The 20340-nt window shown below is 50.9% G+C and overlaps 2 protein-coding genes across 38 annotated transcripts in view; one reads left to right on the top strand and one right to left on the bottom strand.

Moving 5' to 3' along the window:
• The window catches only part of TCP11 (t-complex 11), a 153623-nt gene that overhangs the window by 26191 nt on the left and 107092 nt on the right, over positions 1-20340 (top strand). For 33 of the 35 annotated variants that reach the window (XR_002345672.1, XR_002345676.1, XR_002345662.1 and 30 more), the window contains one exon: positions 20158-20278. The gene's annotated coding sequence lies outside the window, so the exon portion shown is untranslated. Of the gene's footprint in view, positions 1-6409; positions 8264-13561; positions 19585-20157; positions 20279-20340 lie in introns of those variants that run through there. The other 2 variants (XM_021098625.1, XR_001297827.2) reach the window with 2 other exon arrangements.
• SCUBE3 (signal peptide, CUB domain and EGF like domain containing 3) overlaps positions 1-20340 on the bottom strand; it is a 39500-nt gene that overhangs the window by 18204 nt on the left and 956 nt on the right. For all 3 annotated transcript variants that reach the window (XM_013977806.2, XM_021098615.1, XM_021098614.1), the window contains exons 2-6: positions 5839-5961; positions 4742-4867; positions 1765-1899; positions 719-844; positions 414-530 (exon numbers count right to left, since the gene is read on the bottom strand). In XM_013977806.2, the coding sequence (XP_013833260.2) occupies positions 414-530; positions 719-844; positions 1765-1899; positions 4742-4867; positions 5839-5961 (627 nt within the window). The remainder of the gene's footprint in view (positions 1-413; positions 531-718; positions 845-1764; positions 1900-4741; positions 4868-5838; positions 5962-20340) is intronic.

The following is a 20340-nucleotide window of genomic DNA, read 5'->3' as shown; positions in this document are numbered from 1 at the left end:
GTGGGGATAGTGGGCTGTGACAGCTCCCATCTTACCACACCCGACACCCAGGACCTCTGGTCAGGATTAATCCGCAGCATTACCCCAGCCTTCTCCCCCTCCTCAGCTACACTCTGCTAATTATTCCCAATTGGCACCTTTATCCTGGACAAAGAGGATGGTGAGGCTCCCAGGGGTGGGGCAGTGGAACCATCAGGGAGGGGAGGGCAGGGAAGGAGGAAGGTCAGGTGAGCCCTTCGGTCCCTCAGAGCTGTCCCTTACTAGACCTGGCTTTGTCTGGAACTTCACCTCACCGTCACTCCGCGCTTAGCATGTGGGCCCCATGTGTCCCCACCTTCCCTGGGTCCCAAGGGCCCCACCCCCACTCCCACCCCCATCACAGGTGGACTGAGTTCTCCACTGGCCTCACCCACCGATGCACGTCTTCCCGTCGGTATGGAGCACAAACTTGACATGGCAGCCGCACCGGGGACCCTGCTCTGTGTCATCGCATGTGTGCTGGCAGCCACCATTACCATAGTTGCACGTCACTGTGCAGAGAGGGCAGGAGGCTGTCAGCTGACTTCTCCCTGGGTACCACTGTTCTCCGTAAAGCGGAAACATCCTCTAACCTGGCTGCCTCTCCCGTGTCCCTCTTCTTCCCACCTTTTGCTGCTGAGGCCCCTCCCCCTCCCCTCTGCCTCCCCTCCTCTCCCGCTGCCAACCCCAATCCACTCACATTTACAGTCCCGCTGGTTCTTGGTGAGCTCGAAGCCGGGGCGGCATTCACAGGCAATACCCCCTTTGGGTGTCTCCCGGCAGATGTGAGCGCAGCCGTGGTTCTTGTTCATGCAGTTCATTCCTTCTAAAAGGGAAGAGGAGGAAGGGCGCATGAATGTCTTGTGCTCCTGGACGCGTAGATGAAGAGAAACTAGAAATAGTTGAGGCCTAGGAACTGGGAGAAGTTCCCTGAGGTTACAACACGGAGGAGGCTGACTCCCCCTCACAGGCCCCCTGTCCTGTGCACACTGCTCGGTGCTAGTGAGCAGGGGTCAGCACTAGTCTGAATGATGGATAGGTGTTGCTACCCAGCCCCCCAACCCTGTGCAATTACCCTCTCCTTCAGCCAACAAATAGTGCCATATAGTTACCCAGCACTGTGCTGACACTGGGTGGATTTAGGAAAGATCCAGAAAAATAAGACATGATCTCTTTCCTCAAAGAGCTGATAGTCAAACTGGGAAGAAGACAAATAACATTAATAATGTGAGTGAGGAGTAATTGGTAAAGATAATTACTACATGATTTATTCATAAATATTTACTAAGCTCCTATTACAAGCAGAGCAGTATATGAGTTTCTGGGGATACAAATTTGAATCAGATGTAATCCTTGCCCTCAGGGATGTCACAGTCGGTGGAGGTGGGAGGGTGACAGTGGAGTCACAGACAGACAACACATACCGCACTATTCCTGCCTGATCCTCCCAACCCAGTTCAAGGAATAAGGCACATCAGGCCCTCAGATGGTGGCAGCTTAGAGCTCGTCCCTCTGGGTCTGGACCCAGAGGATGTCCCCATGGTAGCCTCCCCACTGACCCCCAACCCCAAATGAATTCTCTGCCATAGAGGATTTGTCCATGGAACACTTCAGATGTGAATGGGTTGAGGGACAAGAGAAGGGAGAGCTAGCAGAGGATGAGACCTGGGGTACTGAGGGAAAGCTGAGGAGATGGATGGAGGAGCTGGGAGTGCAGGGCTGGGCCCTCCCTGGTCATAGGCTGACCTTCTGGCCGCTGGATACAGGTGTGCTGGTTGTCGCTGAGGAAGAAGCCTTCCCGGCAGTGGCACTCATAGCTGCCCATCATGTTGACACAGCTCTGCTGACAGCCGCCGTTGCCCTCAGCACACTCGTCCACATCTGTGCAGGATAGGTGGTTGGCAAGCCAGGGGTGCAGGCCAGGGTCCGAGTATACCCTTGAACTTCTGCACCAAGGGCTGAAAGCAGCGCACACACACATACCCGTCCCTCCCACCCCCGAATCCAATACCCAGCTAAAAGCCAGGCAGTTCTCACCCATTCATCAGCTAATATTCCACTGATGGCAAAGAGGCCCCCCTCAGAGGGCAGAGGTGGTGAGCTATGCAGGTGGGGAGGGGACATTTGGACATGGCTCGCTTAGGTGGAGACATGGCTCCCTTTCCTGCACCTGTTGAAACTGGGTCTGAAGGTAGAGGAGATCAGGAAAGGAGTCGGACCAAGAGGAACAGAGGTGAAGACAAGGATGGGGATTGGCAGGGAGAGGACTGTGGGCAGCTGGTTGTGACAAGCAGCCAGGGAGTCAGGGCTCTGTGCAGGGAAAGCTTTGGCCACGGTGCTGAGGTTGGAGGGGCAGGGTGGGGAAAGGTGGTGAAACTCAACTCACTGCGGGGCAGGGACCATGTCTGTGGACAGGCCATGGCCCCATTCTTCCTCCCCTCCCCTCCCCCTGTGCCTGGGCTCACTGCCATATTCCATAGACTTTCTCCTATTTTGGTTTAACAAAACAAAGTCTAGAAGCTTGGCAGGGAGGGATGGGGTGAGAGCTGCCAGGCTACACCCTAATTACCACCCCAAATCACCACCCCTGGGTCCCAGAGCCAAGCTCATCTGGGGCTCCCACTTTGAAGCCTTGACTCTGACACCATCGGAGACCATCTCTGTGCTACCCTCTCAAGAAAGGCATCAGGGAGATTGGTCCCCAAGTGGACCAGTCTGGCTCGAAAGGAACCTGACTCCTAATGGCTCCATCTGTCTTCTGCCCCTCCTATCTGCTAAGCCCTGAAACCGCCCTGACCCTTCTGGTCCAGACCTAGCAGGCTCCTGCTGGAGAGGCATCTACTGGAAAAGCCAAGGAGATATACTTACTTTTGCCTTGTTCTGTCCCACCTACACCTGACTTCTTGTCCCTGGCTTCCTGCTCTTACCCCACCCTATATCCCACCTTCTATTTGTTCCCTTCTGTTCCAACCTTGAGATTTTGCTACTGTAGCCAAATTCTTTCTTCCAGTTCTCAATGGGGAAACTGAGGCCTAGGGCATGGATGACTTACTCAGTTTCCCTAAAAGCCAAGGGTTAAGACTTTGAATTCTGACCCTAGGGTTAGGGTTAAGGTTAGATAGATATTTGCTCTCCCCAACCCCTTCCATACCTACTCATTCTCTTATCCCTTGGTTGGTTCTTTCCAAAATTACTTAACGGAGACACTAGACTTAGTGAGAAATGGGGGCCTGGAAAGTTCAAAGGCAACCACAGAACTTAGGAGCTGATGTATGTAGTCCCTTAAGGCAACTCACTGTCCTGGTCCAAGTGTCACAGCTTTTCTTTCCAAAGGAGTTCCCAAAGAGGGCTTTGCAGATGACTGTGCAGGCAAAAAGTGAGGTTTTTCCCTGATAGCTCCAGTAGTAGGAAGTTGGCCAGGGCCAGGGGAAGGGCCCAGCAGGTATCAGGGTTTGGAGGCCTGAGCTGGGAGCAGAAACCTATGAGCCTGGTCCAGGGATGGAATGTGATTGGGCTCAGAGGCAGCGTTAGAGTAAGAAGGTGCTCCTACCTGGAGGTCCTAGGCCAGTGGGACCTCCAATAATTCATCTGTCTGGTCAGGTGCGGGGTTGGGGAGCAGCCTAGCTCGCTTTTCTGGGCATCCTCTTTCTTCCCTTCCTTTCCTGGTATTCTGTCTTTCCAGTCTCCTATTTCTGTTTTGGCATCAAAGAGAAAGAATTTGGGATTCTTTCCCCGGGTTCCCATCTCAAATCCTTCTCTGCTGTGGGCTTCAGTTTTTCCACTTGGGGAAGAATCTGACATGGTCCTGGTAATGTTCCAAAAGGACAGAAACCACAGCTGAGGTTAGTTCCCCAGAGAGTCTCCTATCTCTGGTACAGCTCCTGGGACAAAGATCAGGTCAGATGAGGCCTCCGAAGTGAGGAGAGGGTGAGCCTGGAAGACTGCAGGAAAAGCTGGGAAAAAGCCGCCTTTCAGGGCCAGAGGCTTCTCTGCATCATCACCATCACTATCAACGACATTTCTCCCGTTCGATGAGCACTTTCTATGAACTAAGGATGGTACAGGGCTCTTTATACATGTTCTTGCATGATAGGTCTCACATTAGAGGATCCAGCAGCCCTCTAATGGGATACTGCCATCCCACTAGCTAGTATGCAGCAGAGCTGGGGTCTGTCTGGAGTCCAATCACCTTTCCACCACGCTCCCCACCCCCATGACTAAGCCCACTATTGTCATCTCCTGGCCCTGTCCTGAGAACACTTTCTAGTGGCATCTCCTCAATGTTTTTCATCTGGCAGAAGGATTACTTCATTCTCAGCATCTGGTCTCAAACAGGAGGCTGACTTTGTGTTCTGTTTTGTGGGAATCAGCTCTTCTATTTTTTTGTCTTTTGTCCTTTTATGGCCACACCTGCAGCATGTGGAGGTTCCCAGGCTAGGGATCTAATTGGAGCTACAGCTGTCTGCCTACACCACAGCCATAGCAACGCCAGATCCGAGCCACGTCTATGACCTACACCACAGCTCACAGCAACGCTGGGTCCTTAACCCACTGACGGAGGCCAGGGATCAAACCTAGTCGGATGTGTTTCTGCTGTGCCACAGTGGGAACTCTGGAATCAGCTTTTTGATCACTTTCTACTCCTTGCCCGGGAATGGAAAATGCTGAAAACACCGCTTTCCCCACAAGCCATGCCCAGCCCACATCCCTTCACCCTGCTCACCCAGACAGTTGTGGCCATCATGCGCCAGGTGGAATCCATCATAGCAGGTGCATCGGTAATTGCCAGGGATGTTGACACAGTCATGCACACAGCCTGCATTATCCTCCCGTTCACACTCATCCACATCTGTGGGCAAACAGGAGTGAGGCAGCTGGACCCACCTGTATGCCTTCCACTGTCCACCCCGGGCTCAGGTTATGGTGTTTTTTTAAAAAATACATAACCTCTGTGTGTGTGTCTGTTTTCATGGTTACTTTCATAACCTGCAAACTATTTTGCATTTTGCTATTTTCATCTAAACTTAAGCATAAAAGTTTTTCCATGTTTCCATCCAGTCTTTCCAGTGATCATGTACATGGTTGCCGAATATCCCATAATGTTGTATATTATAACTTATTAATCCCTTTTATCTCTTGTTAGAGTCCTTCCATTTATTTTTCTATCATAAGTGATTCATCAAATAACGTCTTTTCCTGTATATTGTTTCTTTGAATTTCCTTTGAACAAGTCCCTTAACATAAAATCCCTAGGTTAAAGGGTATAAGTAACTTCAAGATTCTTGCTAGGTATGACAAAAATCACTGAAAAAAAATCACTTCAGTTTCTAATGTCACCAGGAATGACTGACTGTACCTTGTCCATTGAAGTCTTCACCAACACCGAAGCTCATAAATTTAAAATAATGTCTCAAGACTAATTTGCATTACTTTAATTATGAGGAGATATGTTGTTTACAGTATGAATTCCCCCTAGGGTAAACGGTCTGGTCTCATTCTTTTGGGGCATGGTGTAAGGGGTCTAAAGACCCTTTCAGTATCACAGAACCTCAGGTCTTAGTCCCGTGATTCTGATCCCCTGGCCAGTCAGGCTGTATGGCTGTGAGCTCTTCCTACCAGGGCCGTAGTGGCATATATGGTGTCTCTGTGCACATGAGAAAAGGGCACCCTCTCTGGGAAGAAACAGCTTTACCCCAGCCCCCTCCCCATGCCAGCAGCGAGTTCAAGCCTTAGTGTGACGCTCAGTGTGAGGTAAGAGCAGCGGCGCTGGTTTCCTCTCTCTGGCAGGTCCCTCTTTGGCACCGGCCCTCCCAGCCTCACCTTTGCAGTGTTTACCATCCCCTGTGTAGCCAGACTTGCAGATGCACTTATATGACCGTGGGGTGTTCTGACAGATGGCGTCGATGTGGCAGTTGTCAGTCCCCTCCACACACTCGTCCACATCTGGCAGGGGCAGAAGGGGCATATGAGACCCTGTCTTGGTACCTCCCAAGGGGGTGTCTTGAAGGTGGTTCCCCAGGGCGAAACCCCCTCTCTTCTAAAACAGACAGTGACCCCTCCAAGCAGGTGCCCTCCCATACCCCTCTGATTTTAGAGTGGGCTGACCCTGTAATTTCAGGAATTCAGAAAGAAGCCCCCCCCACTCCCCTCAAAAATACTTAATCCACAGTGACAGCTAAAATTCCATCATTTGAAACATTCCTCTTTGATTTAAAAACAAACAAAAACCCCTTAGACTGGGTAGCACACTTAACTTGATTAGAAACATTCAACCTGGGGTGAGTTAGTTTACCTTTCTAAGGAGCAGGCTTAGAGGGAAGGGGAAGAGAAAGGCATGGGGACAGTGGCCTCTGGGAAAGTGGCAGCATCCAGCAAGTATTGGTAATTAAAGGAGGAAGAAAGGGAGACGGGGCTTCTGAGGAATCTTCACCTGCCTCACGACTCTGCTTGAGACCAGGCCTGCTCCCACTTGCCCACCATGGCGCCAAGAATCTTGAAAGGAAAGAAGTTCCATCCTGGAAGATCTGCCCAGGCCACTGTGCTGTCAACAGCCGAGGGACTAGGAGCCAGCAGGGGCTAGCACCAGCAGCCTGGAGCCTGATAAGCACTGCCCTTCCAGCTCTCCAGCTGGCTGGCCCAGGCCATCCATCTTGCCACCCTACGTGCCTTCATCCAACCCTGGCTGCTCTACTCTCTCTTGGGCCAGGTTCTGACATGAGAGGCTACTCACAGGGCCATGCTGAAGAAGAGGCCACCCAAGATCTAGCAGAAAGGAGAATGTTCAGGAAGGACATAGTTAAGAGAATCGCTTATTGTCTTGGGCAAAAGACTCCAGCTTTGAGGGCAATGCTGTGGTGCCCATAAAGCTGAACTGAAACAGGTAAATGTTTCAGTCGAAAATGCTTTAGAAGGTATTATTTGTGAAAGGTACTATACTGAGGGCTGCAGAGGCTCAGAGGTGACTCAGCCAAAAGGAGAGAAAAAAGTAACATGAAGCAAGATGTGTCTGAGGGCCACAATGACATTAGAGACAAGGAAAGGGGGTCCTCGACCCCAGCTGCACATCAGTCAGCTCCCCTAGGAGATGCCCAAGCACCACTCGCAGAAATTCTGGTCAACTGGTTGCGGCTGAAGCCTGATCATCGATATTTTGCTAAAGCTACCCCGGTGAGTCTAATATGCAGCCAGGCTTGAGAATCTCCATTAAAGGGAGGATCAGAGGAGGAAGAGACTACTTCTGGCCATGAACTGGGAAACCCAGAATAATGTAGCAAACTGCAAGGAAAAGGAATGAGATTTGAAGTCAAGGTTGTAACTTCCAAGTGTGACCAGTGGACTGCAGAAGTGCTTGGCTTTTGTTAAAATGCAGATTCTCAGGCCTAATTGCCAACCCATTGAATCCAAATCATTCAGGTGCTTGATACATTTTTTTAATGAATGAATAAATACACCTGTAATTGCTCCAGTTTACAGCTTATGAGTTCTAGCTTGAAAAAGTTATCTGTTTTCTTTTTCAAGTACTTTGGGGGCAGGATTGAGGCCTCCAGGGGCTGAGAACCGAAATTTGCAAGCATGCCTCCAAACACCTACCTCAAATCTTCTGGCCTTCTATTTGGCTCTGCACCCTACCCTCCTACTCTCTTTGACCCCTCTGCAGCAGTCCACCATGCCATCTAACTGCTGTCTCCAGTGCTACAGTTAACTACGTCTAACTGCTGTAATGCACACTGACTCCCCACCTCGCTCAGGCCCTGCAGTCACGGGGTCTGCCTGCTGGCCCACCCTGGGAAGTCACCCAAGTGAATGGACGGAGAAGAGGGGGAACAGAAAACCAATTCATGAGACGGAGCAAGAGGGACGTCTGTAGATAGTAAGAGGCTGCATGGAGACCCAGTTTTTCTAAATGTTGAAGAGAAAGCAGTACTAAGAAACGTTCTGTCATAGAAAGAGCCTGAGCTCTGGAATCAGTCAGTCCCAGATTCAAATCCAGTCCCACTGTTCTCTAGGGAGGCTTTTCTGACTCTCATTTCTTCATCTTTAAAATTGTGCTATACTGCTCTATAGCACAGGGAACTGTATCTAGTCACTTGTGATGGAACATGATGGAGAATATTGTGAGAAAAAGAATGTATATATATGTATGATTGGATCACTTTGCTGTACAGTAGAAAATTGACAGAACACTGTAAACCAACTATAATGGAAAAAGTAAAAATCATTAAAAAATAAGATGTGGATGATAAAACTTTCTCATGAAAGTCTGTGAACAGTTAAATTGTATAAAGTACCTCATAAAGTATCTAGTAAATAGGAGGTTCCTAATGTATGGAAAGTTGAGATAGTAAGGATTCAATCACTGGGGTCAGACAACAGATGTTCTAAGACTGCTGTTTCTGTAGCCAAGGAGTTCCCTTGTGGCATGGCAGGTTAGGGATCTGGCATTGTCACTGCAATGGCTCTGGCTACTGCTGTGGTTCAGGTTCAGTCGCTGGCCTGGGAACTTCCACATGCCATTGGCACAGCCAAAAAAAAAAAAAAAAGAAAAAAGGAAACACCAAATATGGTAGCCATTAGGTTCTGTGGCTATTTAAATTTAAGATTATTTTAGGAGTTCCTGTCGTGGCTCAGTGGTTAACGAGTCCGACTGGGAACCATGAGGTTGCAGGTTTGATCCCTGGCCTTGCTCAGCGGGTTAAGGATCTGGCGTTGCCATGAGCTGTGGAGTAGGTTGCAGACATGGCTTGGATCCCGCATTGCTGTGGCTGTGGTATAGGCTGGCGGCTACAGCTCCGATTAGACCCCTAGCCTAGGAACCTCCATATGCCGTGGGTACAGCCCTAGAAAAGGCAAAAAGGCATAAATAAATAAATAAAATAAAATTATTTTAAAATGCAGTTCCTCAGTAGCCATATGTGGCTAATGGCTACCCTAGTGGGCAGCACAGATATGGAACATTTCCAACATCACAGGAAGTTCTGTTAGACAGCTCTGCTCTACGACTTCTGAATAAGGGGTGCCCTGGGCCTGGGTGGACCCCAAAAAATGCCTGGGTGGGATTCATGTTTGAGTTTTGGAGGCCCGATAAGTGTTAAGACCATTAGCAGGGGAAAGAGGAAATTTCACATGTGTTTAAATGCGTGAAGAGAGACACAGCACTCCAAGGTCCAAGTGCTTATTCTCTGTACCCATGTTACACATGCCCCCCCACCCCATGAGAGAAATATCTTTTTTTTTGTCTTTTTGCCATTTCTTGGGCCGCTCCCGTGGCATATGGAGGTTTCCAGGCTAGGGGTCCAATCGGAGCTGTAGCTGCAAGCCTACGCCAGAGCCACAGCAGCATGGGATCCGAGCCACGTCTGCAACCTACACCACAGCTCACGACAATGCCAGATTGTTAACCCACTGAGCAAGGCCAGGGATTGAACCCTCAACCTCATGGTTCCTAGTCAGATTCGTTAACCACTGTGCCACAAGGGGAACTCCCGAGAAATATCTTTTAACAACGAATTCCAATTGTTGAATGGAACCCAAAGTTTTACATGTTCTTGTTTTATACACTTTTGTTGGGTTCTCTGGTGGAGCAGGGACTGGATGATCAGCCCCTTCCCTGTGGTGACCCTTGTGAGTCTCAGCAGCAGGGACAGAGCACCAGGCAATCCCAGTGACAAGTCATCATCCTGTTGCTCCTGCTCTGGGCCCTCTCCCCTCCTGTCTCTCCACCCTTCCCCAGCCCCAGCAGGGCAGTTGGAAGCTCGTTGGGAAGCTCCTTCTCTAGGGCCATCACAGAGGTTCTTGCCTGTCTCTGCATCAGCTACCTGAGCTCCCAGTCTTCCCTGTGCCTCCAGTTCAGTGCTCACCAGTACTGGAATGGATCCTGCCACCGACTGCAGCAAACCCAGGCTTCCCAGCAGTGCCCTCACACTTCAGGCAGTTGGGCTCCTCCAGCCCTCCTACCCCCTCCCTACCTCCCTGCACACAGTGTGTATTTCTTTCCAACACCCAACCATTCCACCCCTCTCCACGCAACCACATCTCATTCTGCACATTCGAGACGAGGTCTTTTCTTTTTTCTTGTAGCTACACTGTTCCTGGCTTCTCAAATCTGGCTCAAAAGTTGTCCTCCTGAAAGCTCCTCCTGGCAGCCCTATTCCTGCTGAGTCCGGGATCCCAGGGGACTCAGATTGCCTTAGCTCACTTGCAGCCATGGCTGAGTTGCTCCGCTGATGCTTTAAGCCATTTTGGGTGGCATGTTCTGCTTTCCTCACTTGGCTGGTCACTCACTGAGCAAGGGACCCTTCAGCTATTTGGATGGAATCTTTTGAAGCAGAACAAGCCTAAAACAGAGCTCTGAAATTGGACCCCAAACTATATCCGGTGTCTCCTCTTGCCAGTTTGTTCTCTCAGAGCTCCCTCCCACCACACCTGCCCACCCACAATTTGTCCAAGCAGGATTCCCTTCAACACCCAAGGGCACAGTCTCATCTTATTTTGTTCTCTAAGGGTGCAGGTGTTTACTAGCTGGCTGGCAAAACAGTGGATGCTGCTGGGCATATGCATTGGTTTAGACCAGTGGCTGCACACGGATTCCTCAGGGACTTTTTTTTTTTTTTTTTTTGTCTTTTTGTCTTTTGTCTTTTGTTGTTGTTGTTGTTGTTGTTGCTATTTCTTGGGCCACTCCCTCGGCATATGGAGGTTCCCAGGCCAAGGGTCAAATCGGAGCTGTAGCCACCGGCCTACGCCAGAGCCACAGCAACGCGGGATCCGAGCCGCGTCTGCAACCTACACCACAGCTCATGGCAACTCCGGATCGTTAACCCACTGAGCAAGGGCAGGGACCGAACCCGCAACCTCATGGTTCCTAGTCGGATTTGTTAACCACTGCGCCATGACAGGAACTCCTTTTTTTTTTTTTTTTTTTTTGTCTTTTTGTCTTTTCTAGGGCCGCTTCCCATGGCATATGGAGGTTCCCAGGCTAGGGGTCTAATTGGAGCTGTAGACGCTGGCTTATGCCAGAGCCACAGCAACACAGGATCTGAGCTGCGTCTGCAGCCTACACCACAGCTCACTGCAACGCCGAATCCCTAACCCACTGAGCAAGGCCAGGGATCAAACCCACAACCTCATGGTTCCCAGTCAGATTCATTAACCACTGTGCCATGACAGGAACTTCTCCTCAGGGACCTTTAAAAAATGTGAATGTCAAGAGTTCTCTTGTGGTTCATCGGGTTAAGGATCTCGCATTGTCACTGCAGCAGCTCAGGTCACTGCTGTGGTGCAGGTTCGCTTCCTGACCTGGGAAAATAGGCACGGCCAAAAAAAGTGAATGTCTAGGCTCTCTCTCAGACCAGCTGCATGCGGATCTTCAGGTCTGTCTGCCTTTCCCAACTCAGGTAACATGCTAGACCATCTGCTGAATCAGGGAAGAGACCAAGGGCAACAGCATGACAGAGTGTTTGAGAAAGGGGCTCTGGAGTGATACCAGCTAAGTTCAGATGCCAGCTGCACTCATGTCTGTGTGGTCCTAGGCCAGCCTCTGAGCTTACAGCTCCTTCCTCTGTCCATGGGGCAATGATAACTGCACCTCCTCGTGGGGCTGCCACGAGCATCACTTATCAAATACTGAGCACTGCAGTGCAGGCATAGAGTTAAGGGCTCATTAAAGGTTCACCACTTCATTCCTCCTTTCTAGCTTTCTCCCCAGGATCCTTTCTGAACCCCTCTCCCCTTGCCTCTTCTTCTCAAGGCCTGGTGTGAGGAAGTGCTGCGTCAGGGGAGCAGGTGATGACAGTACAGGGAATTTGGGGGAGCCATATCCTCACAGGTGCCTGTGCCACTGCCCGCTCTGCCCATGCTGGGAACAGCCCTAGGAGGAGGGTGAAGTGGATCAGGGGCCATTGGGAAAGCTGCACTGCCCTCCACGATCCTTTATGAGGGCTGTCCTCTTGTGCCCTTACCCCTACCCCAGGCACTGGGTGGAATCAAAAGCTGAATTCGGGGAGAGTGGTGGCAGCAGAGATACCACTGATGAGCCAAGACCTCCCTGCCTCTCTCTCCTGGCATGAATGCACAGGTCTGTAACGGCAGCAGCTTTTCCCAGCACCATCTGACATTTCTTCTGGATTTGCTTCAGCACCTAGCCGAGCACTCCATAAATTCTGCTAAGGGTGGGGAGGGGGAGGGAGGGATGGGGCAGGGGATAGGAGGGTTAGAGCACAGACTAGAAAAGGTGGATTATTACAACACAGACAGTCCTAAGATTCCCTCCTGAGGAGGGGAAAGTAAGTACACCCCAAAAGGGAAGCTGGGGGACTCCCAAGGAAACACTTCATATACTTCAGCATCTCACACAGGTCTGGCACTGGAATAACACGTGGAAATGAGCAAGAACGCAGGCTGCAGATAAGCAAACGCCCATAGGTCAAGTCTACCCCACCTTTATATGAACATGGTAGTTACCTTTCTCCTCAGAGGGGGTGGGTGTAGGTGTGGGCAGATCTGCTGGGCCCAGTGAGAAGGCTGAAAGCTTGCCTGGTGTCCTAGTGCAGCCACATGGTTTGGCATCTTCTTGTCCTATTGCAGTTAGCACAGGATGTTTGCTGTATGTACCTCATTCCTCTATTTTCCGCCCCTGAAATGCCTTCAAACCTAACCCATCACTGGGGACCCAGGTGAGGTGCCATTGCTGGGAAGCTCCCTTTGCTGCACCTTCTCTTTCTCTTAACTCCGAAGGCTTTTACTGTCAGGCCCTCACACCCCCTGACCAACCACTATCTTGTGATGCCTCACGTGCTACCTTATACCATTATTTAACTTTTGGTTTCTGTGTACTATATTCCTTACTGAAGCTGGGAGCTCCCTGAGATCATGGCTTCTGAATCTTTGAAGCAAGTACAGGAGCTAGAATAGAGTTGAGCATATTCATACAACCATTCAGCAAACCGTTATTGAGCATTTGCAACAGGCCAAGCACTGTGCTAGGTGCTGGGCTTTCAACAGTGAACAAGATAAACTAATACACTGCAGGCATTTAGTGAATGTTTGCTAATCAGGTGTGTGGCTGGCTAGATGGATGGGTTGGTGGATAAGTGGATGAGGTCCCTATTGTATCATCTCTCTGTTCTGTTACTGCAGAGAAAAAGTGTTTTTTTTTTTTTTTTTTTTTTTTTTTTCTTTCTTTTTTGGCCATGCTGTGTAGTGGCTTGATGTGGGATCTCAGTTCCCAGACCAGGGATTGAACCTGAGCTGCTCCAGTAAAAGTGCCGAGTACTAACCACTAGACCACCAGGGACCTCCAAAAAGCTCGCTTCTTTACTCTCCTGTAATCCCACAACTGATCTGGAGGGAAGGCAGTCCCAAGAAATTTAGTCTTTTGGGTTTTTTTTTTCCCCTGGCCCTGCCCACAGCACATGGAAGTTCCTGGGCCAGGAATTGGACGCACACAACAGCAATGACAACGCTGAATCCTTAACCCGCTGGCCACCTGGGAACTCCAAAATATTTAGTCTTTTTTTTTTCTTTTTCTTTTTTTTTTTTTTAGGGCCACACCTGCAGCCTATGGAAGTTCCCAGGGTAGGGGTTTAATCGGAGCTGTAGCTTCCGGCCTACACCACAGCCACAGCAATGCCAGATCTGAGCCTCATCTGTGACCTCCACCATAGCTCACAGCTCAAGAGAAGGAAATATACTCACTGAAGGCATCTACTTGGTCATGCTGGGGCCAGAAGAGACTGGGGCCAACAAATCTAGGACCAGATTCCCAGGTATTCTTACGGAATCCACAGGGTCCCAGGGTTTTCAGGTGTTCTCTGGGACTGCTCGGGCATCTCTTCAGAGCATCCCCATCAGACACATGTCCCCAGCCTCAGTGCTAACTAACACCTGATGACAGGGTGCCAGGGGCCACCTGAGACCAGCATTCTATGGCTGCTCCTGGTTGGTTCCTTTACCCCTTCTTCCTCATTGCCTCCCACATCCAGGTAACCTCCAGAGAAGAACCGGCCCAGGTTTTGGCCATGACACCCCAACCTGCAGCACGTGCCCCTGCATGTACCTGCACATCTGCTCTACCTCTAGATCAACTAGGGAAACTGGTGGAGCCTGGCATCCCAGTCAGTCTCAGGCTGACTTCCCAGTTTGGAACTGGGCTTTGACCTCAGCTGGAACCTGGGCCCATCCTCACCCTGGACAAAGCCTAGGTGGGGGTGAGGAGGCTTGTAGAGAGTCCAGGAAACCACACAGATGACCCTAAGGAGAAGAGACAGAGCACTTTCTTGTTAAAAAAGTATGCTTCCCTCTTATGCCAGCTTAGCCTGCTCAACAGAAGAGCCAGGACGAGCAGTTGGTGCTTAGTGGCTACAGAAATGCAGGGCTGAACCTGACAGCCTCCTTATTTATCCCCTAATCCAGCTTCTTGCTCATTTGAATGTACCCCTAAGTGGACAAGGATTTTCTCCCTTTCAGTGTGGACTGACCCAACAACCCTGAGTCAGAGGTCTCTGGAGAACAGGCAGGGCGGAGGATGGTGGAAGTAGGGGGGAAAGAACAGAACACTGGAGAGGGAGAGGCAGCAGTGGGCAGGGGCACAGGTCTGATTATAGTCTTATCTCTCCACACTGATGGAAAAATAACAAGATAAACAGTGATGATGTCAGATGACAGATAATTCCACTAAGTATGCACAGTTATTTCACGTAGGTCATTTCATGTGGTCCTCGAACTGGAGAGGTGAGGAGCAAGCCCAGAGCCTGTATCTGGGAAAAGAAAACGGCTAGTGTGGAGCCTGGACCGAGGTTTTCTGCCTCAAGGTCTGATGAGCTCTCACCATACACTGTCCCTCTAACCTGTGAGGGAGGAGTCTGTGCCTTAGCTGTCACTGTGCCTCCCCCACCCCCACTCAGCACCTAGCCCAGCATGAAGCAAACATCTAACACATAACCATGGAATGGCCTAGAACTGACATTCGGATGGTCCTGGTAGCGGGTCAGCAGGAGGCACACGGATGCTCTGAGGCCTTGGGCAGGGGCCCTGCAGTGGCCAGGAGGGCAGGGCTGCGCATGGGCCGGGAGGAGGGCGGCTGCACTGTGCTGGGAGCAGACAGAGCAGCAGTGAGGAAGGGGCGGGAGTGAGCAGTGGGCAGGTGTCTCCTGCCCTTGGATTCACTACGCTGGGCCAAGCAGCTGGTTAGAAACAAAAACAAACACCAGGGATACAGGTTCCTGCTGTTAACAGCTTCAAACCGCCAGAGGAAAACTCCAAATAAATATAATTAGAAACTTGTAAAAACGTCCTCTCTGTAAACCTGCTCCCCAGGGTCTACCCTTTAAGCGCCCCCCCCTTCTCCCGCTCCCCCCCCCCCCATGCTCGCATATCCTGACACTCCACCCTCACCCAGGATTCCTCACTCTGGGTCTTCTCTCCAGCTCAGCAGCTCCCACCCAGCTCTGTCTTCAGCTTGTTACCATCAGGGACCTGATGCAGACAGGCCCTGGCCTGGGGCTCTGAAATGCAAACCCAGCGGCTCTCTGGGGCTGTGGTTACAGCCACAGGAGCACCGTGGGGCACAGCACCCTACTTAAGAGTCATCATTCCACCTGAAGGGCCAAATTGCAAAGTCCAATGGCAGCTGTGGAACAGTGCTTTGCTCTGACAAGGGGAGCTGTCTAGGTTGGAGCAGAATAGAGAGAGCTAGACTTGGAAGTGAGAATATATGGTGTGGGACCTGAACTGGGGCCCTGGGGCCTTGCCCAGAACCCAAACATTTCAGCTCTTCTTCCTAGTGTTGTTGGATACATACCCATTCACACACTTGTTCGGCAGGGGCTGTTTCCAGGGGGAGCGCCCCCACTTAAGGACACAGTAAGAACTACAGATATGTGCCCACATCACTGGGTGGGGAAAGGAAGAGTAGCCACATGATGTAGCCCTGGGCAGGGGACAGTGAAGCAGACCCAGGGAGGAAAGGGCCTAAGATTCCGGCCAGAGCTTGGGGAGGAGTGGGGCTTGCTATTCCACCTTCAGCAGGAAGGATTTCTAAGAGATGCTTAATCTCAGAGCTGAAAGGGATCCTATGGTTATGTGTCCATTTTATGAGTGAGAAAGAGAATTTCACTTATTTCCTCGGAGGCCCCAATCCTCAGGCTCTGCATTTACCTAAACCCACTGGTACCTGTCACACTCCCCACCCCAAGCCATCTGGGGCTGGCAGTTTGTAGCATGTAAAGAACACAGGGGCCAGTCTGGCAACAGAGGGGCCAAAAGGGGCAAGAGGAGGGTCTGTGTTCCCCATCAGGCCAGGCGACTAGCTCTTCTACCGCTCGAACATCCCTGGGTGGGCAGCGGTGTCACTTTCCCTGCAAGGACCAGCAGCCCCTCTGTTTCCATACTCCTGTCTAACAGCTGAGCCTGAAGAAGCTGTCCCCAGGTCTGGGCCTCTTGCGGGCACTGCCAGCCTCAGAGTAGCTCCGCAGTTTCCAGCCCTGACAGGGACTCTTTCTTGTTGGCGGTCATGTGCTAAGGGTACAGGACGTCAAAAGAGGCCCACACCCTGACACACGGGGACCAGAGCTGGGGGCAGGGACTGGGTTAATTCAGGCAGCAAGCTCCTTTACTTCCACCTCCTCAAGAGGGTCTGAAGCCATCCACCCCCTCCCCTCCAACTCAGCTGACTTCTTTACTTCTCCAATGAAAACAAAATGCACATGGCCGGCTTCCTTCTTCCTCTCACCGGAGCACTGCATTCACGCACGCGTGCGCGCGCGCGCGCACACACACACACACACCCTGAGTCATGCACATGCACGCTCACACGCCCCAGTGAGTGCACACCACGCATTCCCAGACTCACACCCAGGGCCAGCTCCTTTTACAACAGGTCCCAGTCACTCACATCTCAAACCGGTTCTCAAGTTCTCGGATTCCTCAAGGTTTCAGGAAACAATCTCATTTCGGGGTTGCTGAAACCTTTTTTTTCTCTCTGCCTGCAGTTATTCTGGCCTCAGTGTCTTCTCATCTCCTCTCTCTCGCTCCTGCCTGCAGAGACTCAGGAGATGAGGGGGAAGAAGAGGAGACCTCCCCTGGCCCAGGCTTTTCCCAGCCCCCCAGGGGACAGGTCACTGAGAGAAGAGAGGTCAAAGGGATTCCTGAGGAATTTCTAAGCTGTCCACCCCCCTTCTCCACCCTCTAGGAAAAATGAAGGGGGGGGGGTCAGGCTTAAAGGGAACTGACTGAAGATCATGCTGGCAAGAATGGGGACTGGCCCTGCCCCTCTCTCCCCAGAGTGACCTGGATGCGGCACGGGCAGTAGCCGCCTGCCCACGGGGCCACCCTCACCCGCTGACTCGGTTATGGTTTTCATTTCATATTTTGGAGGGAGGGGCTAGGAGGAACAGTCCCCTCACTGTAAGGGCTGGCCACAGGAGCCCAGGGAAGCGGGGAGGAGAGGAAACAGCCACATTAAAGAGGAAGAGAGCGGTGGGGGGAGAAAGAGACACACATACACCCAGACAGAGACCCGGAGAGACGCACAGAGACAGAGAGACACTGTTTGCCACCAGATGAAGGCTCTCAGTCCCAGGGATGGCGTTACTAGGAAACTCTAAATACACGACTTTATCAAAATTCTGTCCCTAATGAGGAGAGAAAACAACCAGGTAAACTAAACGGCTAGGCTGGCTCTCTCTGCCCGCCCTGGGGACAAGTTTTCCCCAGGAGGCCAGGAGACCTTTTCATTCAGCTGTAACCTGAGCCCTATGCAAGGATTAGGTCTTTTTAACCACTGCTGCACACCCCCCCCCCAAAAGCAAAGCAAATTAATGCTTTTAAGTTAACAATTATCCTGGTTATCCAGTCTGTCTACTTTAAAATACACAGACAGGCACTTGAAAAACACTCAAAACCATGTACCCTATTCTCACTGTTTCCCAGGCACACAAGCTCACCCACCCACGTATCCACACACAGTTCTCAAAGACACCTAAACATCCCTATACATGCTTAACGACTCAGTCACAACAGACAGACACCCAGCTATGTCACCTGTGGGTGAGCGTGGTAAACCACACACACGCACGCACGCACGCACACACACAAACACACACGCACACACACACACATTCACCTGCATACTCAGGGCTCCTCTCCTTGTCCCTGCCCTCTCCATTCCATACCACTTTGGTTTTCCCTGGTAAATCTCTGGAGAAAAGACACAGAGACACAGATATATCCCCAGAGGTGCAGGAAATCTTGGCAACATACTTGCCAAGGGTATTTGTATCTTAAAGACCTGCTAGAGCATCGTTTAAAAGCATGTGGCATTCAGAGCACACCTTCAGGCACTGGTGATAAGTTTGGGAGCAAGGGCCATCCACAGCACTGTCTATGGGTAAGGCTGCTCTGCCTGCTCAGAAGTTGTCCTTCCTGCAACATTGGCCTGCGGATTTGGGACCAGAGACATTCTTCTAACCCAGTAGGCTTATTATTAGGCAATCTCTGGCAGACCAGTTTGATAAATTTCCCGGCTAGTAGGGTTAAAAGTAGCTGAAGTGACAGGCTTGGAATCTATGCACACCTAGACTCAGGGATCAAGAAGGAAGGAAGATGCACAGCTAACTGCAGCCCAGTCAGAGCAAGTGTGGCTTGAATGTGAGATAAGCAGTGGGCAAAACTATAGCCTCTAAGTTCCCTGAGGGCAGGGCCTCCACTCTGGCTGCATTTCCCACAGCGCCAGCAGGATAAAGTGAAAGAGGGAGCCTGAAGTACCTTGGAGAGATTCTGAGTCCTTCTGTCCCTGAAGGACAAGTTAATCTCCCAGGCTTGAAAGCCTGGGCTTGATAGCCTGGGCTTGATGGCACCTGTCCCTTCTAGAAGTCTCCATCTGCCCCACGACCCCCCCAATACTGCTTGCTCCCCCTTTTGCCCCCAGTCTCACTAGGCCACTACAGACACTGGCTCCAACTTGAAAGAGGTCCTTATCTTGTCTCTAGATTACTGCATGAAATCTGTTCCTTCCTTCAGACTAAACTCCCTAGCTAATTCCATGTTATGAGTAAGTCAGCATGCACTACAAAAGCCAGCTTTGTTTATGAAAACACAAGCAAATCCAGCGGGGAGAGGGGCTGCTCACAGACTGGGGGTGGCAGTGGTAGTGGGCTGTCTGGAACCAAGACTAGAGAAGAGGTACTTTGGAGTTGGCAGGGGTGGGAGTGGGGTCCGGTATTTGACAGCCAAGGGTCTCTAGTGTTTGGGTCTGTTAAAGCACAGGCTGGAGGAGAAAGAGAGTAGTTGAAGAAGGAGTGCTGGGGGAGAAGAGGATGGCACTGATATGGCACCTTCCATCCAGGACACAGAGCAACTTAAGAGTCAAGTGCTCAGGCTCCAGGACACAGCGACCTGACTGCTAGAGACTCTGGCTTCCCCAACTCTCAAGTTCAACATTCCCTTCTGGCCCAGCCACCTCCACACCCCAACCTGGCTTCAAGGAGCCCCTACGACAATAGGCAGAATCATATTCTCCAGGGCAAAGCTTTACCAGGAGGAATTTTCTTTTTGTCCATATAAATCTCTTCCTGGGTGAGGACTCAATGCGGGAAGGGTGCAGCAGGAGGTCAAGGGGGAGGGGAGGCTGACCCCAGGAGAATTGTAGCCCACCAGCCTGGTGTCTGCCAGCACAGCCTTGGGACTGGCCAGGCAATGAGCCTGGGGTCAGGGAAGGGGGCGGGAGGGCCTCCCTGTCTCTCTCTAATTCCTGGAGGGATCTGTCAGGCTCCCCAGCCTGGAATTTTACTTTGTTATTTCAATGCAATTCTGACCTGGATTTAAATGGAATTGGAAACCAGAGGCCTTTAATAAATAAATATTATGATAAGAAATGAAAGCCATGAAAGAGGAAAGAGATTTCCCCCCAAAGAGGCAGAAATGCGACATTCTTGCCCAGGGCCAGAGTCGCAGTTTTCTTCTCTCCTTCAGCCCCTACCATCCAGGGAGAGACAAGTTGGTTTTTTGGTTTTCCATAAAAGATCCTATTTTTAACATTTTTTCTACCGATAAGACAACAACTTCGAAATTTCTGTCTAACTTTGAGGAGGACTGGGGACGAGGGGAAGAAATAATATGGCATGGCTGGAAAAGTTTTCATTCTTTCAGTCTCTCCAGGCCAGACCTGAAGTTTCTGGCAGTGTTTGAAAGCAGAGAAGATCCTACTTCTGGAGGACGAGAAGTCTTTCGAAGATGCTGCTGTGGCAGTGCAGTCGGGCAGAATTCTGAGGTGCGTGGTCACTTTTGACCCCCAACTTCTCACTCATCCGTGCCGCCCCGGCTTCTCCAGCC

This window comes from Sus scrofa, chromosome 7 (genome assembly GCF_000003025.6).
Source record: "Sus scrofa isolate TJ Tabasco breed Duroc chromosome 7, Sscrofa11.1, whole genome shotgun sequence".
In the NCBI taxonomy this organism is placed as follows: Eukaryota; Metazoa; Chordata; class Mammalia; order Artiodactyla; family Suidae; genus Sus; species Sus scrofa.
The sequence above is the reverse complement of the archived record's forward strand: the minus strand, read 5'-3'. Positions and strand labels throughout refer to the sequence as shown.